Source organism: Diadema setosum, chromosome 4 (genome assembly GCF_964275005.1).
Source record: "Diadema setosum chromosome 4, eeDiaSeto1, whole genome shotgun sequence".
Taxonomy (NCBI): Eukaryota; Metazoa; Echinodermata; class Echinoidea; order Diadematoida; family Diadematidae; genus Diadema; species Diadema setosum.
Window position 1 is genome coordinate 2,743,918 of NC_092688.1, and position 21,476 is coordinate 2,765,393.

The 21,476-nt window shown below is 40.0% G+C and overlaps 1 protein-coding gene across 1 annotated transcript; it reads left to right on the plus strand.

Annotated features, from left to right (window-relative positions):
• The first annotated feature begins 10,290 nt into the window (after positions 1-10,290).
• LOC140227262 (UDP-glucuronosyltransferase 2A2-like) lies at positions 10,291-16,638 on the plus strand. The gene is made up of 2 exons (XM_072307683.1): positions 10,291-11,825; positions 16,548-16,638. The coding sequence occupies exons 1-2, from the start codon at positions 10,291-10,293 to the stop codon at positions 16,636-16,638; spliced, it is 1,626 nt and encodes a 541-aa protein (XP_072163784.1).
• Positions 16,639-21,476: the final 4,838 nt, after the last annotated feature.

Here is a 21,476-nt window from a genome sequence, read left to right on the forward strand (position 1 = left end):
TCCGTGTGGACACAATAATCATCAAGCTTGTGAGTTAGAGTGAACCTTGCGTCTCGTTCGCTGCGCTATTTTGTATAGGCACAAGGTCATCTACCAAAGACTCTGCACTTCCATTGTAATCATCGAGTGGGGCTCACTCGTGAGTTGTAACATAAAGTTTAGGTGCGCGTGTGAACCCGCGTTGTGAATTCACGAGTTGAGCTAATCATCGACAGTTAAAGTTTTCGACCTAAACTTCAAGTTTGGCAACTGCGTGTGAACGTAACTAATATATCCTGCAGCTGGATGGGGGACTACCAACTTGGTTACTACACACACCCTGCCCCCACGGAGACTTCTCGTTGGACAACTGTGTGGCTACTGCTGTAAAAGTGGAAATTTTTGCGTGACTAATTTTTCGCACACGGTGTGGCTCAAGGAGTTTTTTAATTTAAGTATTTAATTCCACAGAATTAAGTCATCAACTACTGGAACATATGGCCATCAAAAATATTCGCCTGCTTTTATTTTTGCTCTAGTTTCTGGTTGCGCGAAATGCGAGGAAATTTCAACACCGCGAAAATGTCCACTTTTTTAGTACTAGCATGTGAAAGGACCTCCCCAGTGTGTAACCCTCTCTAAAACATATTTGAAGTGCATCTGAGAGGAGATTATTTAGTAGTCTGCGACAGGGAAGAGATATTTCATTGTCAGGGAGTGGGTAGGTGGGCTAATCATGAAGTGATGGGTTAATTGGTCCTTCAACCCAGCAGCAAAGGATCAGAAGCATCTTTAGCACTCGCAAATCTCCATGGTGACGTGAGAATGACGACACTGCTGATTTGGATTCAAATCCTTCACTGCCAAACAAAGTACTTCTCTCTAAAGTGCAAGAAGTGCTGCATGCACAAACAGGGAGCTATGATGATAATGCTTGACAGGTACTTGGCATGTTAGACAGATTGTATGTATATTGGAGTGACAATTTAGTCAACAGTGCCAGCACAGGATAAGGCTGCCAGTGATTTCTTTTATCATGATTGTGAATGAATTTGATATATTGTGAGAGATAAGTATTGTTATTTATTTTCTTTTTAAAGTACCGTAAAAGAGAGAAAGTAAAACGTGTGACAAGAGGTTTAATACAGAGGTTTGTCAAGATTGAGACACAGTGGGAGAGACAATGAATAATTAATAACATTCCATGTTTATTTTGCAGGACAATGACTGAAACATCATTTCAGACAGATTTGTCGCAGTTAACGACCAAAATAGTATTGTAATGACATCTATCTGTCATTGGTAACAAATATCAGATACCTCTGGAAATGCAGCCAGAGAATAGTTAAGTTGTACTTGCACAGGGAAAGTTTTAGTGTATTGGTCAGCAGTGACCAACATCACTGCTTGAATTTTTTTTTTTTTTTTTTAAGTCACTATTATTGGAAGACGACTGAGCTCTCTCCACAATTACAAGTGGAGTATTAAGAGAAGGAATTCTGTGATGAGCCATAGAGGTTTTATGGCATTGGTTCTTTCAGTGATAAGTACATTGTAGTCTCCTAAAAAATAGATACTGTATAAGCTGTTATCTTTCGTGAGGGTTTAATTTTCACAAATTTCGCGAAATACCGTTGGATCGCGAATTTAACAACATGCGAATATGTCTCAGTGCACTGTGGTGAAAGTGCATTAATGTTAGCGTCGGTGTCAATTCGACTGATTCTTCATTTTGAATAGGAACAAGCTGTTTAATTCCCTTGTTTCTATTAAGTACCAGTTTGTGTCTACAGTCATTGTATTAGTCTGTTCCAAGAGATAATTTCTGTAATGTGAACAAATTCTATGCATGCTTTGTTCACAAAAGATTGCCTTAGCAACCACAAAGCTTGCCCTACATAGCAACAAACAATGAATACTAAGTGAATCGCACCCAGGAAACTGAATTGGATGGAGCAGGGGAATAAAAAAGGAGTCATTGCTATGATTGAGAAATAGAAACATCCACAAGTTATCCATTTTCATAGCTGTCTGTTTGTGTTTTTTCCTCTGAGGATCTTTTCATAAGCTACAAGCGACTCCAATTATAACAAAGTCTTTGGGACAGGCAGTTTTCCTTCATAATAACGAAATTTCATTATGACCAAACTGTAAAGTATATAAAGATATATAGATGATAATTTGGGGACCTGAAGTTTCACTTTGTTCTTATTGAGAATTTTGTTGTAACCTTGTTTGTTATAATGGGAGCTGAACTGTATTTCATATACCTTTACATACATAAGATTCAATATTTGGAATCAGATTAGCAAGTATATTAAAGTTGTTGCTATGTCGGGGCAAGCTTCAGTCAAACCCTCTGGTTGTCAGTAACAACCTTTTGAAAGGTATTGAAATGTAAGTATGAAATAAAAGTATGATAGTAAAGCTGTAGTATTGTCAGACACTCCATGTGTATCTTTGTAAATGACTGAGGTACACCTGCATATTCAATGTGTTACTGAATGTACAGCTCTATATTCAATGTGTATTGAAACCAGACTACAGTAGGCCTATATATATGCCAAACATTGTCAATGTTCAGCTCATATCTGTACTGGAACTCAAGACTGTTGAAGTTGCCAACTAGTTTATGCACTAGATATCCAAATAACATGATAGAGTATTTTGTGCGTGATTAGGTATAGGTTGTGTCGGAGAGAACTGTGGTACATGTATTTATTTCCATGGATAATACACGTACCTGTATATTCTCACAGTGCACAGAAGTCAAATTTTCAATAGGAAAATGCCAATCAGAGAAGTGTAGTCTAACTCTGGCTTATATACTTTGGAAAAGCATTGTACTCCCGGGAGAAATGTGCATTCCTAGAAATTCTCCAGTGATCATTGCCATGGCACAACAATCCTACACAAGACCATAGACAAATGTATGTTGATATATGTTGATATGTAACAAATAGCATCACAGATTATTTTCAGTGTGCAAATGTATATGGGTCAGAGAAACAGAATTTTAGCTCACCTGAGCCAAAGGCTCAAGTGAGCTCTTGCAATCGCCCTTCGTCCGGCGTCCGTCGTCCGTCGTCCGTCGTCCGTCGTGCGTAAACTTTTTACATTTTCATCTTCTTCTTGAAAACCCCAAGACCGATTTTCATCAAACTTGGCAGGTAGCATCCCTAGGGGGTTAGGAACTCAATTTGTTAAAATGGGCACCATGCCCCACCCAGGGGGCCCCAGGGGGGCCCAAACCCCCCAAAATTAAGGAATCTGTAAAAATCTTCTTCTCTAGAACCAGAAGTGATAGAGCTAAGTTGATACTATGAGTTAGTACATTGATGACTGTAGTTTCAAGTTTGTTCATGGCAGAATCAGGGGTGCCCCCCTTGGGACCCAGGGGAGGGGGGTGGGGAGGGGTCCTAATGGGGCCTAAATTATACATTTTCATCTTCTTCTTGAGAACCCCATGACCAATTTTCACCAAACTTGGCAGGTAGCATCCCTAGGGGGTCAGGATCTCAATTTGTTAAAATGGGCACCATGCCCCACCCAGGGGCCCCGGGGGGGGGGGGGGGGGTGGCAAACCCCCCAAAATGAAGGAATCTTTAAAAATCTTCTCTATAATCAGAAGTTATAGAGCTAAGATAATACTATGAGTGAGTACATTAATGACTGTAGTTTCAAGTTTGTTCATAGCAAATCCAGGGGTGCCCCTCTTGGGGGCAGGGGGGAGGGGGGGGGGGGGGTTGGGAAGGTCCAAATGGGGGCCTGAATTGTACATTTTCATCTTCTTCCTGAAAACCTCATGATGGATTTTCGTCAAACTTGGCAGGTAGCATCCCTAGGGAGTCAGGATCTCAATTTATCAAAATGGGCACCATGCCCCACCCAGAGGGCCCCAGGGGGCCCCCAATCCCCCCCCCCCCCCCAAATTAAGGAATCTTAAAAAATTTGAGCCCTTATTGTACATTTTCATCTTCTACTTGAGAATGCCTGGTCAAATTTTAGTAGAGCTGTGAATAATTTAGATTAGTGACTGCGTTAAAGGTGAACTTGCGATACTCAGGTGAGCGCTAGACCCGCGGGTCTTTTGTATATTCATGTGAACATTCTCAAACTTGTATGTCTGTCTCAAATCTTGAGCGCTGTATACAGTGGACTCCCATTATAAAGAAGTTCTGGGACTGGCAGTTTTCTTCTGTTTTATCAAAATTTTGTTATAACAGAACAATAAACAATAAAAATACACAGAGTGGATATTGTTGCGGCCTGATTTTCTTTTTACTTTTTTGTAACCTGAATTTTGTTATAACCATGTTCGTTATAACGGGAGTGCACTGTATGTGACGATTGGGGTCTATGGTTACATGTTCATATTTTTTTGGGTGAAAAGACTGTTCTACTTTGCCACATTATTTCAATGTTTGATAATGGTTGTCAAAGTGATGATTGAACCGTTCAGTGTGTTTTTATGAACACTTCCTTTTCTTTCTTTCTTTTTTGCACCACTTGCTATCAGGGTATGTTTTTGCGATTGTGTTCATCAGTGTCACTGTAGCTCACTTGCGTACTTTTACAGATACAACTTATCTCCATTGTATGGTGGTTGATATTCATGTTTGAACAGTCAGCATTTGGCTTTCATGCTGCCCGTAACCTGTATCTTTCTAGCAATCTGTCTACAAATATGTTGCCTTATAGCAGCAAATAAATACTGCTCACGCATGTCATTGTTCACGCTTCTGCTTTTCAGTTCATACATGCCTGATGAATTTTTTCTCGTACTACTCAAAAAAATGTATGCAAGTGTCCAATCATGATTGAAAATGCCAACAGCGATCTCCTTTCAAACTTTAACTGCTAATGTGAGTGAGTGATAATCTCATTCGTTCAACCAGCAATTGTGTAATTTCTAAAGTTGCTGCAATTGTAAGGCAGCTTGAAGATGCTACTGCACATGGTACTTATTATGATGCAGACCTGCAAATATTTTTTTTTCATTTATTTTTTTTAAAGGATAGACTAGTTCTTGCAAAGCCATCTGGGGCACCAGTTGGTGTCAGATAGCATCTGACTGTATTGTAGGGAAGCTCAAACTACACTGGAAAAGTTGTAAATTGGATGAGAGAGAATCATTTTCTTTTTGAGGTGCTCCTCCTTTGGCATTTAGGGTGGATATGATATCGCATACACCAAGTTCAAGGGTAAAATCTGGCTCAGTTGAGGTTGTACCTTTCCAGTCGTGGATTGTGAAAAAATACTTCCTGCGAGTTTAAGATGACTAATGATACTTGATATAGCTAGAGTACTGCCTTGCTGTTGTAACTTTGTGTCCTTGAATAATATACATTATTGTACTGTACAATGTATTTATTGTCTTTAGTCATCTGGGGCCCTTGGCTCTCATGCATATAACAGCAAATCTCAATAAAGGGGGATATATTTTAGATTTCAATGTGTTCCATAGAGTTTGTTGTAGTGTTTTGCATGGAGTGCAGATGGTAGTGAGAGGTAAAATCCTTGCATCTAGATGGTAAACAGTATTTATTGACTGTAGACTTTGTGCAGGTTTAAGTCTTCTTCACATTCATCCTATGTTCGATGCCGCCACTTAATAATATTGAAAGTTAGTGTCAAAATGGATCTGCCTCACAGATGGGAAGAGAATAGATGCATGTCTCATTGCTAACAATCAACCACTCTTTATGGAAGATATGAAGAGTTTGTTCGCAAAAACCGATAAGTCCATATTTGCCAAATGGAGATATTTGCGATTAAAGGTCAAGAAAAATGAAGAGAATAATAAGAACATTTTTTGATTCTTTTGAGCATAACTTCAAAAATGTACCTTTATATGTAGTGACCAATATATCATTTAAAAGGTATTATTTTGTACTTTATGACAGAGATCGTACTTCAAAATCTTCAAAAATGGACTTATCGGTTTTTGCAAACAAACTCTTCATATGGCTTTTATGTTGGTACAGTTTGCCAATTCATACTCATGAAGATGAGCAATACACTGCTGCTAAAGAGGCAATCCAGTCCAAAAAAGTTAGTCTGATAATAAATTTGATTGAAATCGGATGAAAAATAAGGAAGTCATGGCATTTTGAAGTTTTGCTATTTTGGGGGGAAACGGTTCTTGAACAGTCAATATGAATATACAAATGGCAGAGTGAGCATGTCAATCCCTCACAACTTGCCATACAGTTTCTACATAAAATTATGGAACTTCCAGTTTTTCATTCAAATGCAATTATGCCCGTGGCTCAAATCCTTGTATATCTAAGTGATCAATATTCTGAAGTTATACAACCAAGGATAACGTCCTGTTTCAGACTTCAATGACAGAAACATTAGATTTTTGTCTCTTTTTTTTTTTTGTACACGATCAATGGAAAATTGTGAGCTTCACGGCATGACATGGTTAGCTCACTGATTTGCACACATCCACTGTACAAGTGGATATACAACCGTTTTGCAGAAATTAGCAGAACATCAAAATGTCTTAACTTCCTTATTTTTCCTCCGATTTTAGCCATTTTTTTTTACCGCTGAACTCGTAAGATTTTATTCTTTTTTTTTTATCAAACTAACTTATATTTGTACTGGATTTCCTCTTTAAAGACATGGGGATGTGCGACTATGAATTGCACAAAGAACACATTGTATCAAATTTACCGGTACTTGATTTGACAAGAATAACCTGACTTGTTATGTTGAACTATACTTAAAAGAATATACCATTTCGATTTTGTTTGATAAGATTGGTTCCACGAGGGTAATGTTTGAAACGCTTTAACGTAATACAACTGTGATATAAAATCTCTTTGCAGTTACCCTCATCCAGTTGCTGAACAGGTTTTGATGAGAAGCACCGTATGTGCAGACTCGAGACCCACAAGCCATTCCAAGTCCAGTCCGAACGTGTTAAACGTATCGACCGCTGCCTTGGTGAGCGCGACAAACACCAGGTGGCGCTCTTGATATTGCCATGACTTGCCAGTACATAGACCTACACCAAATTCACGCTGGTGAGGAACCTTTTTGCCCTGCACTATCTCCGCTGTGCCTCCGCAGGATTCAGGAGCACTTTTTTTTTTTTTTTTTTTGGGGGGGGGGGGGGGGGCACCATATAAAGGAATACATAAGGTATCACCACTCTGAGCCCCACCCCCCCCCCCCCCCCTTCACTGTTTTATTCCCCCGGAATTGCGTAACTGGCACTAGAAAGAAATAGAAACCCGGAAGTGCCCCCACACTTTTGAAAACGTTCCGCCGGCGGTGCAAATAACCCTAGATCTGTAAATAGACGGATGGGGTGTTTGAACGAACCCCTCATACAAAACTGTTCACCATTCCACATTTTGAATCCCCCTATAGCCCCACAAATAGCCCACAAATAGTAAGTTTCAGGTGCGATTCCATATTACATTTTCACATTTGCTCCAACAAAAACCTCCGATTTTTACCTTACTGTTAAAAACGAAGTTTAATATCACAATGAAACGCCTTTATCTTGGGGCAACGCTTTACAGTCAGGCAGCTGCAGCAAACAAAAATCAATTCCATTTGCAGTACATTTGTTTGATTTGTTTGATAGATACTTTATTTTCTGCAAATCAATATACATAAGTTACATGATCATGAAGATGCAGGAAGTATACAAAGTAAATTCAACGCAGAGTCGTTTGACTTGCATAAACCGCGATACATATAAGTACATAATCATGAACATGTAGGAAATGTATAAAATGAATTTAACACAGTCTTTTGACTTGCATAAACAACGATATGAAAGAAATATAATATACAATATGCATGTCTATGCAGCAGTGATAAGAATAGCATTTATAGTTAAGAAACATGTGTGCATAATTCCATCTGTAATGAGCCTGAGCAGATTAGTCTCACGCCTCAAATAAATTTTGAAAATCAGTTTCATGAGCTTAATGTGATATATAATTTCTGACGAAACACTTCGAGCCTTCCCGGTGTATGTTCAGTTTTAACCAAAATGTGTTAAAGTATAAAGTTGAAATAAGATTGGAAAAAAAAACACAATATTTACGTATAGTTTAAAGTCTAGTTGAATATGCTTGTTTTTCACCGATTTTTGTTTTGCTACTTATGTTTTAATCAGTAAGGAGAAAACAAGCAAACACAGAAAAAAGGGTACACAAATGTATCACAGAGGAAATGTGAGAAAACATTTTATTGGATGCAGCCCTTATAACCTCAGAAAATATTTTGCATCTTTGTGATATAATATTCTGCATAAAGAAGAAAAGTGATAATTCCTTTCAATAATAAAAGAAAAAGAATGACGCAACCAGATTTAGTTAACATTTGAGCTTATTTCATTTTGATCATTTTTTGCCCTTATGTTTTATCATTCAATTAGATAGAAGAAACATAATAGCTTTAAAAAGTTTGAATGTCCTATGCTGTTGTGCTCATCTTTTCTACAAAGGTTATACATTATTGAGACTGTGAATAATACAATTTGGAAAAAAAAAGTGTCTATATTCTCATCAGGTGCACAGAGGGATTTCACGTGCCCTAGACAATCACACTGTAGGTAGGCTATTTCCCATGCTGTGCTCCAACTGGTGCTTGTTTGGTGCTGAATCTAAATCTCGCATGAGTGATGTGTTTGGTATATGTATTGAGTGTGCTTGTAGTGGCGGAATGATGATCGGGGGTTGTGTGTCGGGGGAGCGAGGTTGGCGCACGTTTCTCACGGCGGCAAAGGAGGGTCCGCCCAACTTGAACTTTATTTTCATTGCTTTCAAGAACATACGTTACTACTGCACCTGATCATTATAGCCTTACAAAGACATCACATTTTCCATGACAGCTGCTATAAGGAGCCAAAGATTTTTTTTTTCAATGTATGTATATAATGTATACATGTGTGTTTATGTGTGTGTGCTTACTAGAAACATTGTTTGATAAACACGTATTTCCATTTGAATGACAGTTAATTCCTTTTACAATTTATTTGTTATAATATTTGATGATATAAAAGAAGAAACTTCTCACTGAAAATGTTAACCCCCTCCCCCCCCCCCCACCTAAAAAAATAACCCTCTTATGGTGCAATGATACAGGAAACATTAAGTCAATCATTACAAAAGGATGCTCAAGGTTGCGGATACGTCACTAACTCTTCAGGCATTGCCAATGTCAGGTGCAGCTGGAGTGAAAACAAACAGCTACCCTATTCATACAATACATTATACAGTCCATGTGCAGCTGTTGATAGAGTGAAATCTACGTGGTGATTAGACGACACGGCGTCCGTCGGCGTTGAAATTCCCCGATTTACCTTTCTTTATGCAAATTATTCATATAACATTTTTTTTAGTGGCCAGGAGAAATTTTAAAAATTTACTATTTCTGACAGTTTCATGGAATTTCAAAGCCAACTTTAGAAGAAAAGTTGACAATTTCGCCTTGAAATTACGCTGATACACTGTAGTTTCTTTTGTACTCCAGCCACCGCCTAACACCCGGATCAGGGGCCGCGGAACGTTTTTCAGTGTGTGTGTGTGGGGGGGGGGGGGGGGGGGGGGCTGCGGAACCGAGGGGAGGGGGTGGCAAGGTCAAGACCACCCCCCCCCCCCCCCCACCCCGCTTAGACGGGAAGAATCTATAAGGGCGGAATCTTTGGGAATTGAAATTCATGAGTGTTGTGATTTTTTTTTTCGATTTTTTCCGATTTTTTTTTTTTTTTTTTTTTTTTAAGAACCAAAAGTGTGTGTGTGTGGGTGGGGGGGGGGGGCTGCAGCCCCCCCCCCCCCAGCACCCCCGCTTCCGCGGCCCCTGCGGATGTCTGACCATAAGAATGCGAAGGAGGAGAAAATAACGTAGAGTTTGTACGTACAAGCCTGGCTACAATTATTAAGTTCACATATGTAGCAGCATATTTATGATTATTTGATTGAACTTAGAGCTTCTATCGTAGTGCAGCACACCCGTGAACGGATTGTCTTGTACAATGAATACATATAAATAAATACCCACACGCACGAACAAACACGCACAAAATGCCATGCACACAAAGTGACCTCCAGTTCAATGGCGGAAATTGGTTTATTTAGTTTTGCTTTTTCCCCATTTATTCAAAGTACGATGAGTTTATACAAAGCATCGAAATTTTGCTAGGTTATCGATGGTTACTATGAAATGTACATACAATAAAACAGCCTGCAGTAACGTAGGTTTTATCACAACATCTGAAATATCATTCTGATTAATCCACCTGTATCTTGTCAGATTGAAAGGTATAAGGCGCCAGTCATAATGCACTGGACTGACATAGGAAGACGCATACCAGCATGCGATAGGTTACTGATGCTGGGTCTGGTAATTTCATGCGCAATTTTGCCGGTGAAATCGGCAAACATTCTACTTTCCGGTGGTCTGAACGACGGCAGCCATTTTCTCTCCATCGTACCAATCGGTAGGAGCCTATTACAAAAGGGGCACAACGTGACTTTCTTGGTGGCCAATGAGTATCTACAGAAAGCTGTTGATTTTTCCGATTCGAAACTGTTTAATTTTGAAGTTTTCGACCTTCCTGGACTGAAAGAAAAAAATGATGAATGCTCCAGTCATTTAGGTGATATTGTGCTCAGCAAAGAATCTACAATATCTCAGCAGAAGCAACTGCGCAAACCTCTCAGCATTATACATGACCAAGCATGTAGGGCTGTGTTTGAGGATCCCGATCTCCTTGAGCGAATGCGATGGTACGATGCCTACGTTCTTGATGTCGTCTGGCCCTGTGGAATTTTCGTCAAATCCTATCTCGAGAGACACAGGGACACCAAAGACATTTCAATTGCAATTTTCGCTCCAATGGTTCCGTTTCCGTTTATCTTCGAACAATCAGGTTCCGCTTTCATGCCATCCTATCAACCCATCGCTGTGACCACTTTCTCTACTTTGACATCATTCTTTGAAAGATGCAGAAGTGTATTATTCTACTTTTTAACCAACGCAGTAAGCAAAAACATTTTCCTGGGTCCTTACAAGAAGTTAGTATCTGACTACGAGTTAGACCCCGGTCTTACTTGGAGAATAAGTGAGCACGTAGATGTCTTTTTCATCAACTCTGACTTCTCTGGGGAGTTTCCATTTTCGTTAATGCCAAACGTCATACCAGTTGGCGGTGTGACGTCAAGACCTGCGAATCTTCTAGACGATGATCTGCAGGATTTCATGGAAAGTTCCGGGGAACATGGAGTTGTTGTTTTCTCACTCGGTTCATACTATGCCGAAATTACAAAAACACACGCTGACGTGGTCGACCTGTTTATAGAAGCCTTTAGTCGGGTTCCTCAGAAAGTCATCATGCACTTGAAGAAACTTCCCTCTAAGAAACTGCCTGACAACATCAAGGCGTTACCATGGTTACCCATCAACGATCTCATGGGACATCCTAAAACACGAGCAATCCTATACCATGGTGGCAACAATGGCTATTACGAAGCTTTGTATCATGGAGTTCCCCTCGTTGTCATGCCGTTGGCGGGTGACCAACACGACGTGGCAGTAAGGGTTTTGAGCAAGGGCCTTGGCACGAAAATAGATAAGAATGGACTCAGCACAGAACACATATACGAACAGCTGAACGAAGTGTTGTCCAATCCTAAGTATCGGGCTACCGCCAAACGATTATCCGCCATCTTCCGAGACCGACCGATGAAGCCAGCCGATACTGCTGCATTTTGGATCGAGCACGTGATCAGACATGGAGGGGAACATTTGCGCCCACCAACTCTTGACATGTCCTTCTATCAGATTTACATGCTCGATATCGCTAGTGTTGCTTTCGCATGCATTATCCTAATTTCTCTTATAATTTCTCGTGCAATAAAGTATTGTTGTTTTAAAAATCGTTTGAAACCAAAGCAGGAATGAAAACTGAGTAATCATGTGCATGCTTATTATGATCTCATTTCAAACAACCTATCTGTGTCATTATAAATATACGTCCCAAACTTAGTATTCCATAGGCCTGCATCCAGCCAAGATGTGATCTAAGGAATATCCGTATTTATTTGAGCACCGGCGGACCAATGTAATTTTGGTGTCATTGTCAATGTATTGAAGGAAGCATTCATCATCATTGATAATGATAATATTTTTATTAATGCAGTAAATCACAATTTTGTGGATGATAGCAGCAGAGTTAAGGTTGCAAGTAGACTAGAGTGTGTACACTTCCTGCAAGAAACAAACTTAATGTAGCTTTCAATTATGTGCCTGTGTTGTTAGTGAAGTTGACTCATGGGTTTGTACGGTTTCTTGGATTTGTCAGGGTAGGCATTAAAGTTGTGCTTCCAGAGGAATTAAGGATCTACAGCTCTTTTGTATCTTGGGGCCATGAACGTTTTCATGTGCACAGGTTGGGGGTTGCATTGTTTGAAATTGAATGGCCACCCTGAATGTAATTGGGTCTGTACATAGCGGAATTAACTTTAGGGGAATGAACTTTGTCTGTAGTATCTTTTGTTTCGAGTTGTTGTGGATTAGCTTTCTTGGAGGAAGGGAGAGTCTGAAATTGAAGTGGAAGGAGTGCAGACATGGGCTAGTGTGTAGCTCTTGAAGTGGGTATTTTGAATATAGAGTCTGAACTTCGACTTCAAGAAGAGTATAGACACGGGGTAGATATAGTCGGTGTTGGGGAATGTACTTGTACTGTGGAAGTTTGTGTTGCAATAAAAGCAACAAGGCATGCTATATATACACACAAGTTGAATCTCCCATTTTGTTTTTGATATGCGTGAGGACTCGATTGAGATTGAAGAGAAAAGAGAAGTGAAAAAGGACCCGCGCGGCGCATATCACAACATTATATTCGTTACTTAGTTTGTATTACTCAGATAAGAATGATGATGGTAATGATAAAATTGATACAATTGTAAAAGTAAGGGGAGGGGTTTGTGAACGAATGACAATGCGGTGTGTATATTTCAACCAGCCCGTCTCAACCCTCCACCCCCGTGTCTCAGTATGTACAATGCACACACAAAAGCGAATACAGCATTGCGTGGCATACTCCGACTTAGCCTTTTCCTGTTCAAAACAAGATTTAAACAGCAAGTCATTAAACCCCATTCAGACGAGCCATGAACAATTCGTAACCAATTAAATGATATCAAATAGCCATCATAAAAAAAAAAAAAAAAAAATGAATGTTTGGGACTATGTAGTGGATGTGCGCATTCCTGACACGGGATCAGCACAAAAGAGGTAATCTTAATGTGATCTGCTTGCAGATAAACGCGCTTTCTGTTTCGGGATGTTACAGTTATTTTGTTGTTTTTGTGTATTGATGTCACAAACTTTCAATGTCTGAAGTTTCGCCAACCACTCAAACCAAATGAAATGCAGTCCATGTCTATACAATGTACTATGTGTCTCACATCTTCAAATACGTTTTCGAAAAAAGTGAAGATAAACAATCAAGTAATATTCTTTGAAAATTACACAGCGTCATTGTATTATACATATCGTCTTTCATATCCAAGTAAACAAGTCGTGTCACTTGAACAGTCGTGATGTGATGTATGAGTTAATTTTCATTTTTTTTCCCACACTAATCAAGATTAGGGGACAACAGTTTTTACCGCCGACATCCCTCTGTACTATGTAAATGATTCTAATTTTGCAAACATATTTTCGTTCGTTGACCACAACGTATTGAAATTTGCCAAGCATTCAAGTTTGGAAGATATTCCTTATCTATTGCAGTATAAGGGCGGATGCTGAAAATCTATTTAGAGGGTACAGCTTGCAGAACGCCACCTACGTGCAGTAAAGGCAAGAGGGAAGCGAGCTCTTTTGTTCTTCACTTCAGGGGGGCATTTCACGAAGCTTTTTGTCAGATATTTTGTCCGACAAACTGTTAAAAGCTCCTGAAATCCTTGCATCTGATTGGCTGAGAGCAAATTTGTCCGACAAAGTTGTCGGAGAAAATGCTTCATGAAATGCTCCCCTAAGTGATCAAATCATATTTGCGTCATAGAAGTCATCGGCAATGACTATTACTTGTATTATGCAGCAAAGTCACTTCGAATGCTTACACAAACAGATCACAAAGAGAGGCGGTATTCAGGTTCATCAACAGAACTGCACGCAAGAAATGTTTAGGGGACATCGTCCTGTTTTACAAAAATTGATAGTATTTCGTTTCACAACAAAGAAGTTCTATACTGGCAAAAATGAATCATTTGATTCTCTTCCGTTCGTGCATGAAGACGCTGAAACCATTGTTATTGACTTTTAAACTCACTCGCATATTCTGTTATTCGATTTATCGGAATTAGTATTCGATGTTCAATTTGCACTGACAGAAAATCCACACTGCTGAGACTGATAAAAATGGGTAATGTAAGTTATTCCGCTCTCCGAGTTCGTTAATCAGAGAAGGAAATAAGTTCGATATTTCGAAGGTTCGTTAATCCGAAAAGGATTTAATAGAGTCCATTTTTCTGAAGGGTCGGCTATCCTACAATGATATACGGTTTGTCTGTTCATTTTTCATTTGAGAAGATGGCTGGATAGCCCATTCAGCTACACTTGGCCGGTTTAAAGGTTCTTTTTAATAAGAATGTCATCAAGTCTAATCATCTAAATGACTGATAAATCGCTATATACATTAACCATTAATATTCTTAAAAGCCATTTTGCTTACATTTTCTTTCCGTTGTTGATAGTTGACATAATCAGAGCTGGCTTCCAAAAGGCGCTGAATCCATGGAAAATGATGGACTAAGCACCTTTTGGAAGAAAGCTCTTCAATATACATACATTTTTCCTCTTCATTGATGGCCCTACTGACTGACCTAAACCAATTTCTGCGCTGCGAAGATTAGGTTAAACTTGTTGCTGTTATTCTTATTTTAACTTCTGAAATATCGTCTATTTCTATTGTTCGTTAACCCACCCCCTCCTTCATCATTTCCTTCCTCGTTTCCTGAATGTGGAATATCAGATAAGGGGGACATTTCATCGGATCATTGGTCGGATATTTTTCTGTCAAACTGTTACAAGCTAATGAAATCCTTGCATCTGATTGGCTGAGAGCAAATTTGTCCGACAACTTTGTTGGACAAATGCTTCGTGAAGTGCCCTCCTGTTCTCAATTATTTCGTTGTCATAATGAACAGCAACGGTTGCTAAAAACTTTGTGTGTGTGTGTTTGCTTTAAAGAGCGGGACTGTGATAGAAGACAGAAGTTTTTAGCAGTACTCTCCATTTCACACAGCCAGCTCAACCGATTATTTGATAAACGTCATTAAGTACATGTCACGGCCTAACTTTGTGTAAAGTTATTACCTTTTTACAAGTCACGTGTTGATGTAGATCATGAAATACCATGTATTCAGACATATAGGTCCCGTTTATGATTGTTCTTGGGGTTTTTTTTTATTCGAAATAGGAAATAAATGAAACGAAATGAAATCTTTCTTTCACCATTAGCATTCATCCAGATTATTGAGGTTTTTTTCTTTTTCCTTTTCTTTTCATTTTTTTTTTTTTGGGGGGGGGGGGGGGGTGGGGTGGGCCAGGACCTTATCCACAACCCTTTATGTCAAGATTTCTTTGTGTTTGATCCTTCATCTTTACTAAAAGATGAACACGTATTTTCATTTGACTGACTATACTATGATTCCTCTTACAAGTTGCTTGCAATACATAGGTGACGACGTAAAAGAGGAAAATCCTCACTGAAGATGTGAACCTCCCCCCCCCCCAAAAAAAAAAAACCCAACAACAAACAAACAAACAAATACGGTGCAATCATTACAAATTGATTCTCATAGTTGCGTATACGTCACTTCCGGTGTAGCTGGAGTGAAAACAAACAGCTCTAACAGTACAACCCTGTGCAGCTGTAGAGAGACTGGGTGTGAATGCCGTGCGTGCATGAAAGCATGCAGTAGCTTACAAATCTCAGTGACGTGGTGATTAGACGACACGGCGTCCGTCAGCGTTCAAAATCCCAGATTTAACATTCTTTACGTATTTTTTTTTAATAACATTTCTTTGTGGCCAGGAAAATAGTTGAAGAAACTTCCCTCCAGGAAACTGCCTGACAACATCAAGGCGTTACCATGGTTACCCCTCAACGATCTCATGGGGCATCCCAAAACACGAGCAGTCCTGTACCATGGTGGTAACAATGGCTATTACGAAGCTTTGTATCATGGAGTTCCCCTCGTTGTCATGCCGTTGGCAGACGACCAGCACGACGTGGCAGTAAGGGTTTTGAGCAAGGGCATTGGCACGAAAATAGATAAGAACGGACTCAGTACAGAACACATAAATACGAATAGTTGAACGAAGTGTTGTCCAATCCTAAATATCGGGCAACTGCCAAACGACTGTCCGCCATCTTCCGAGACCGACCGATGAAGCCGGCCGATACTGCTGCATTTTGGATCGAGCACGTGATCAAACATGGAGGGGAACACTTGCGTCCACCGACCCTTGACATGTCTTGCTATCAGATTTACATGCTCGATATTGCCACTGCTGCCATTATAACTATGTGTAATGGCAACTTCTTTCAAAGTTATCCGTGCAATTAGGGATTGCTGCTGTTCTAAAAATCGTTTGAAAGCCAAACGGGAATGACACTTGAATAAGAATTTGTTTTCATAAGAATATTGTGTATCATGAGAAACAAATGCTAGAACAATATCTAATGATGAAAATTGTACTGAAAGAAACGGTGCTTTACATTATTGCTGTACGAGGATCAAACGGGAAGGATTTTTGAACAAGTTCATTGCGATGTTTCTTTTTCTTCAAAGTAATCACAGTTGATCTTGTGAAACAACAAAATTCTGAAATAAACACTTTTGAAGTTCTCTTTTTTGCCATCATTTATAAATTACGTCTTAAGACATAAGCCATCATAGAAATGATTTATATAACAAAAACTGCTTGCAAAAATGATTCTGATATCTTACTCATAATACTCCAAAGGTTTGTTTAATCACTGCGGATTCGTTCAAAATTTGATCACTAAAAACATTTGACAATGTTTAGTATGTGACTGAAATAATCTAGCAGTTGTATTTAAGTCTCGTAATGATAAAGGAAGAGTGATGATGAGTGTCGAATGGGATAGATTATAACCTTAACTGTAAGGACACAAACATTTTCAGATTTTAATGTGATCTGATGTGATTCAATGTCATTTAAATGATATTATACATATTGTGTCAGAGTGGAATCTATGGACTGGCCGATTTCATGGCCTCATTTGATAATGCTTGAAATGAATGCACGTTATGTGTTATGTAATAGTAATAATAGACATTGTTCATCATCAAGTCAGGTCTTTAAAGCATTCATCATCGCTTTCAGTAATTGTTTGTGCATGTTTACTCTCCAAACAGTCGAACCATATAATGAATATATAATTAGAATGATATAGGCTTTGAACTGTAAATTTTTGTCGTCCTCATGAAACTACTTTAGTTATACATAAAGGTTCAGACAGCTATATTTCAAATGTGGCAAAGACAATATGAAGAGAGTTTAGATATTTGTCAATTTTATTCATCTACATTTTGCTGGTTTTGTTGAATTGAATATTAGCTACAGTCCATATTTTTCTTAGAAGAGCACAACTCTGAACTAACTTTTGAACTCATGTTTACAAATATTGAGAATTTATTTACAGATACACCAGTGCCCCTTGTAAGACTGATGAATGATGCAAGTCATGAGCATGGGCGTAAATCCCGGGGGGATGGGGGGATATATGCCCCCTGAAATGGAGGAGGGGATGGCCTGTACAATCATCCCCCCTGAATTTTGGGTGGGGGCAAAGGGGCATTTGCCCCGCCCCTTTGGAAGTGTTTAGGCAGACAAATCATTTATCCCCCATGCAATTCCCGAGATGAGGACAAATCTCGAACTTTCTTAATGGAAAATTGTCCAAATATCCCCAGAACTATGCACCAGATCGTTGTATTGCAATCACAAGCATGCAAAAGCTCCGCTATACAGGATCCCTTTCGATAAACTTTGTACACTTTTGACATTGACGTATATATCCCTAATTCATCAAAGAGTGTGCAGCAGATCTTTCACTTAACAAAAGCACCCTCATATGCAGAGGCGTCGATCGGGGGGGGGATGGTTCTCCCATAAAAGTGGGACAAACAAAAGCGAAAAATATAGCTACAAACGGCAGTTTTTGGAGTGTAAACCATCAAAATTTTAAAGCTCGCTCGCTCCGTTCGCTCGCATTCAACCATAATATCATTCTCCTGATGTTGCTGCCCCCTCAATTTCCAAAGCGAAAAATATAGCTACGAACGGCAGTTTTGGGACTGTAAAATGTTAAAATTTTGAAGCTCGCTCGCATTCAATCATTATGCCATTCTCCTGATGTTGCTGCCAGTGATTGACAGCAGTTGCGCCCGGTGCGCCCCTTAATTTCCAAAGCGAAAAATATAGCTACGAACGGTAGTTTTGGGACTGTAAAATGTGAAAATTTTGAAGCTCGCTCGCTTCGCTCGCTCGCATTTAATCATTATGCCATTCTCCTGATGATGCTGCCAGTAATTGCCAGCAAATTTCGCCCGGTGCGCTCCCCTTTATTTCCAAAGTGAAATAATACAGCCACAAACGGCAGTCTTTGGACTGTAAAATGTCAAAATTTTCAAGCTCGCTCGCTCCGCTCGCTCGCATTTAACCGCTATGCCATTCTCCTGATGTTGCTGCCAGTGATTGTCAGCAGTTGCGTCCGGTGCGGCTCCCCTCAATTTTCAAAGCAAAAAAGTATAGCTACAAACGGCAGTTTTTATGTCAGAATTTTCAAGCTCGCTCACTCCGCTAGCTCGCATGTAATCGCTATGCCATTCTCCTGATGTTGCTGCCAGTGATTGACAGCAGTTGCGCCCGGTGCGCCCCCTTTATTTCCCAAGCGAAAAAATACAGCGACAAAGGACAGTTTGGGGGACTGTAAAATATCAAAATTTTCAAGCTCACTCGCTTCGCTCGCTCGCATTTATTCGTTATGCTATTCTCCTGATTTTGCCCGGTGTGTCCCCCTTAATTTCCAAAGCGAAAAAATACAGCCACAAACGGCAGTCTTTGGACTGTAAAATGTCAAAACTTTCAAGCTCGCTCGCTCCGCTCGCTCGCATTTGACCGGTATGCCATTCTCCTGATGTTGCTGCCAGTGATTGACAGCAGTTGCGCCCGGCGCGGCCCCCCCCCCCCTTAATTTCCAAAGCGAAAAAGTATAGCGACAAACGGCAGTTTTTAGACTGTAGAATGTCAAAATTTTCAAGCTCGCTCGCATTTAATCGCTATCAAATAGCGGTCATTCTCCTGATGTTGCTGCCAGTGATTGACAGCAGTTGCACCCGGTGTGCCCCCTTAATTTCCAAAGCGAAAATATAGCTACAAACGGCAGTTTTTGGACTGTAAAATGTCAAAATTTTCAATACAAAAAGATTTATACCCCCCCCCCCCCGTTTGCTTCGCTCCCTCACATAAACGCTCCTCCTATAGGTCAAATCCTGTCTACGCCGGTGATAGGCCCCATTATTTAGTAGACCTTCACAGTGATGTCGCACAGGCGGAGCAAGAGCTGAAATACCACGATTTAGTCTTTCAATAATATATTGTGAATATTTCATTTTCTTATTTTTCTTTTAAGAAAATAAAATAAAATTTTCACCTAAAGTGTGCACCAGATCGCTGAATTTCAGGTCTGAAAATGCAAAATCTTCCTCGTGTGGGAGAGGGATACCCCCCTACACACCCTCCCCCCGTTCGGTCGCTCCGCTCCCTCTCACAGATATTTAAAGAACAAAAAAATGTCTTCATATTTTTAAGGTCTGTACTTATATGTGAGGGATTTCCGAGTGCGACGTGCGTAAATGTTTAGGACGAACATCTTCGGACAGCTTGACTCTTGAGCGAGTGCTACATGTAGCTGACTGGTATTGACCCACAAAGGTACGTGAAAAATGCTGTTAGTTTTCGACCCATTTTATAAAACAATGATGCACAGGATTATTTCGTGGCGTTAGTGGAGATGTAGCGCACTCGAGAGTATTTACAATTAACGCACTCTATCCTGTGCATCATTTGTATATCATCCGTGAGGTTGAGGACAAGCATAAATGAGCTAAAGCATGTAGGTACGTCGCTTACGACAATACGACGCTGAATGTACCGGTCCTCGTTTGATCACGAGAACCGATCAAGTGAGATAATGGGATCATAATTCATGTGAGAGGACATAATTGGCTCGAGTTTCTGTTCATAACGTTATTTGTTTTCCTGATGTGAATTGCCTCCCTTATCCATCTTGATGGATGATGATCTTCTCTGGCAGAATACGGCTCCTGTGCATATGGATGGAATGGTTATTGATGGCAACATGATCCCCAACGGCTGGTTTGTAGACGATATTACCTGCCGATTGTTTTCTAGATCGAGTGAAAGGGAATTTTCTTATCAGTATTTCTAACTTCATCCTCATGCTCGTCTCTTCCTATCTTTTTTTTATTGTCCGCCTGTCGACCCAACGTATGTAGGTGAACAATCATTGCAGGGAATCTCATAAACGATTCCTGCTACGTCGTCTACTTTCCGTTTGTCTTCTGGGTGGACCAGTAGGCTTCCGATGATTTTTTTATGTGGATTGACAGCAGGAAACTTCAAACTCCTTGAAGACTCGTTGAAGGGCTTTAGCAATGTTTCTCTGATGTAGGAGAGAACTACAAGGCCCATTCTTTTCTGTAATCTCTGTCTGTTGGGGATTTGTATTTAGCTAACATTTTTGGTGAACTTTCTTGAAGCTCCATGGGGGATATCCACGCTTTTTCAAAGCCTTGGTGACATGTTTCAGGTATGTTTTGGCATCCTCTTCTTCAGTGACAGTAGACCTGGCATGCCTGAAGAGAGTATGAATAATACCCAATTTCTGGTGGAGGGGGTGATGAGAGTCGAAGTTCAGATACTGGTCTGTGTGTGTCTGTTTTCGAAAGACCAGTAATTTGACCATTACATTGATCTTTCTGACAATGAGTTAGTCAAGAAAGGGAATGGTAATGTCTTGCTCTTTCTCACATGTGAATTTGATACTTCCTGTTTCGACAATTCGATTGAGATGGTGAGTGAGAAAATCAATTTGATCTTCTTTTACGATCTCAGGATCGAATATCATCCACATACCGCTTAAGGAGGTTGGGTTTGGCTTCTAATGGTGCTGTAGCCACTACCTGCTGCTCTAGTTCTTTCATGAAGAAATTTGCAATGATAGGCGATGCCGGGCTGCCCATGGTTGCACCATAACTCTGTCGATAGATTACCCCCATCAAACTGGAAATATATTATATTGAGCACGGGATCCAACAAGGCTATTATGTCCTCAACGGAAAGTTTGGTTCTTTCATGTATTTCGTCGTCCTGACGCACCCTCTTCTCCACAATCTCCA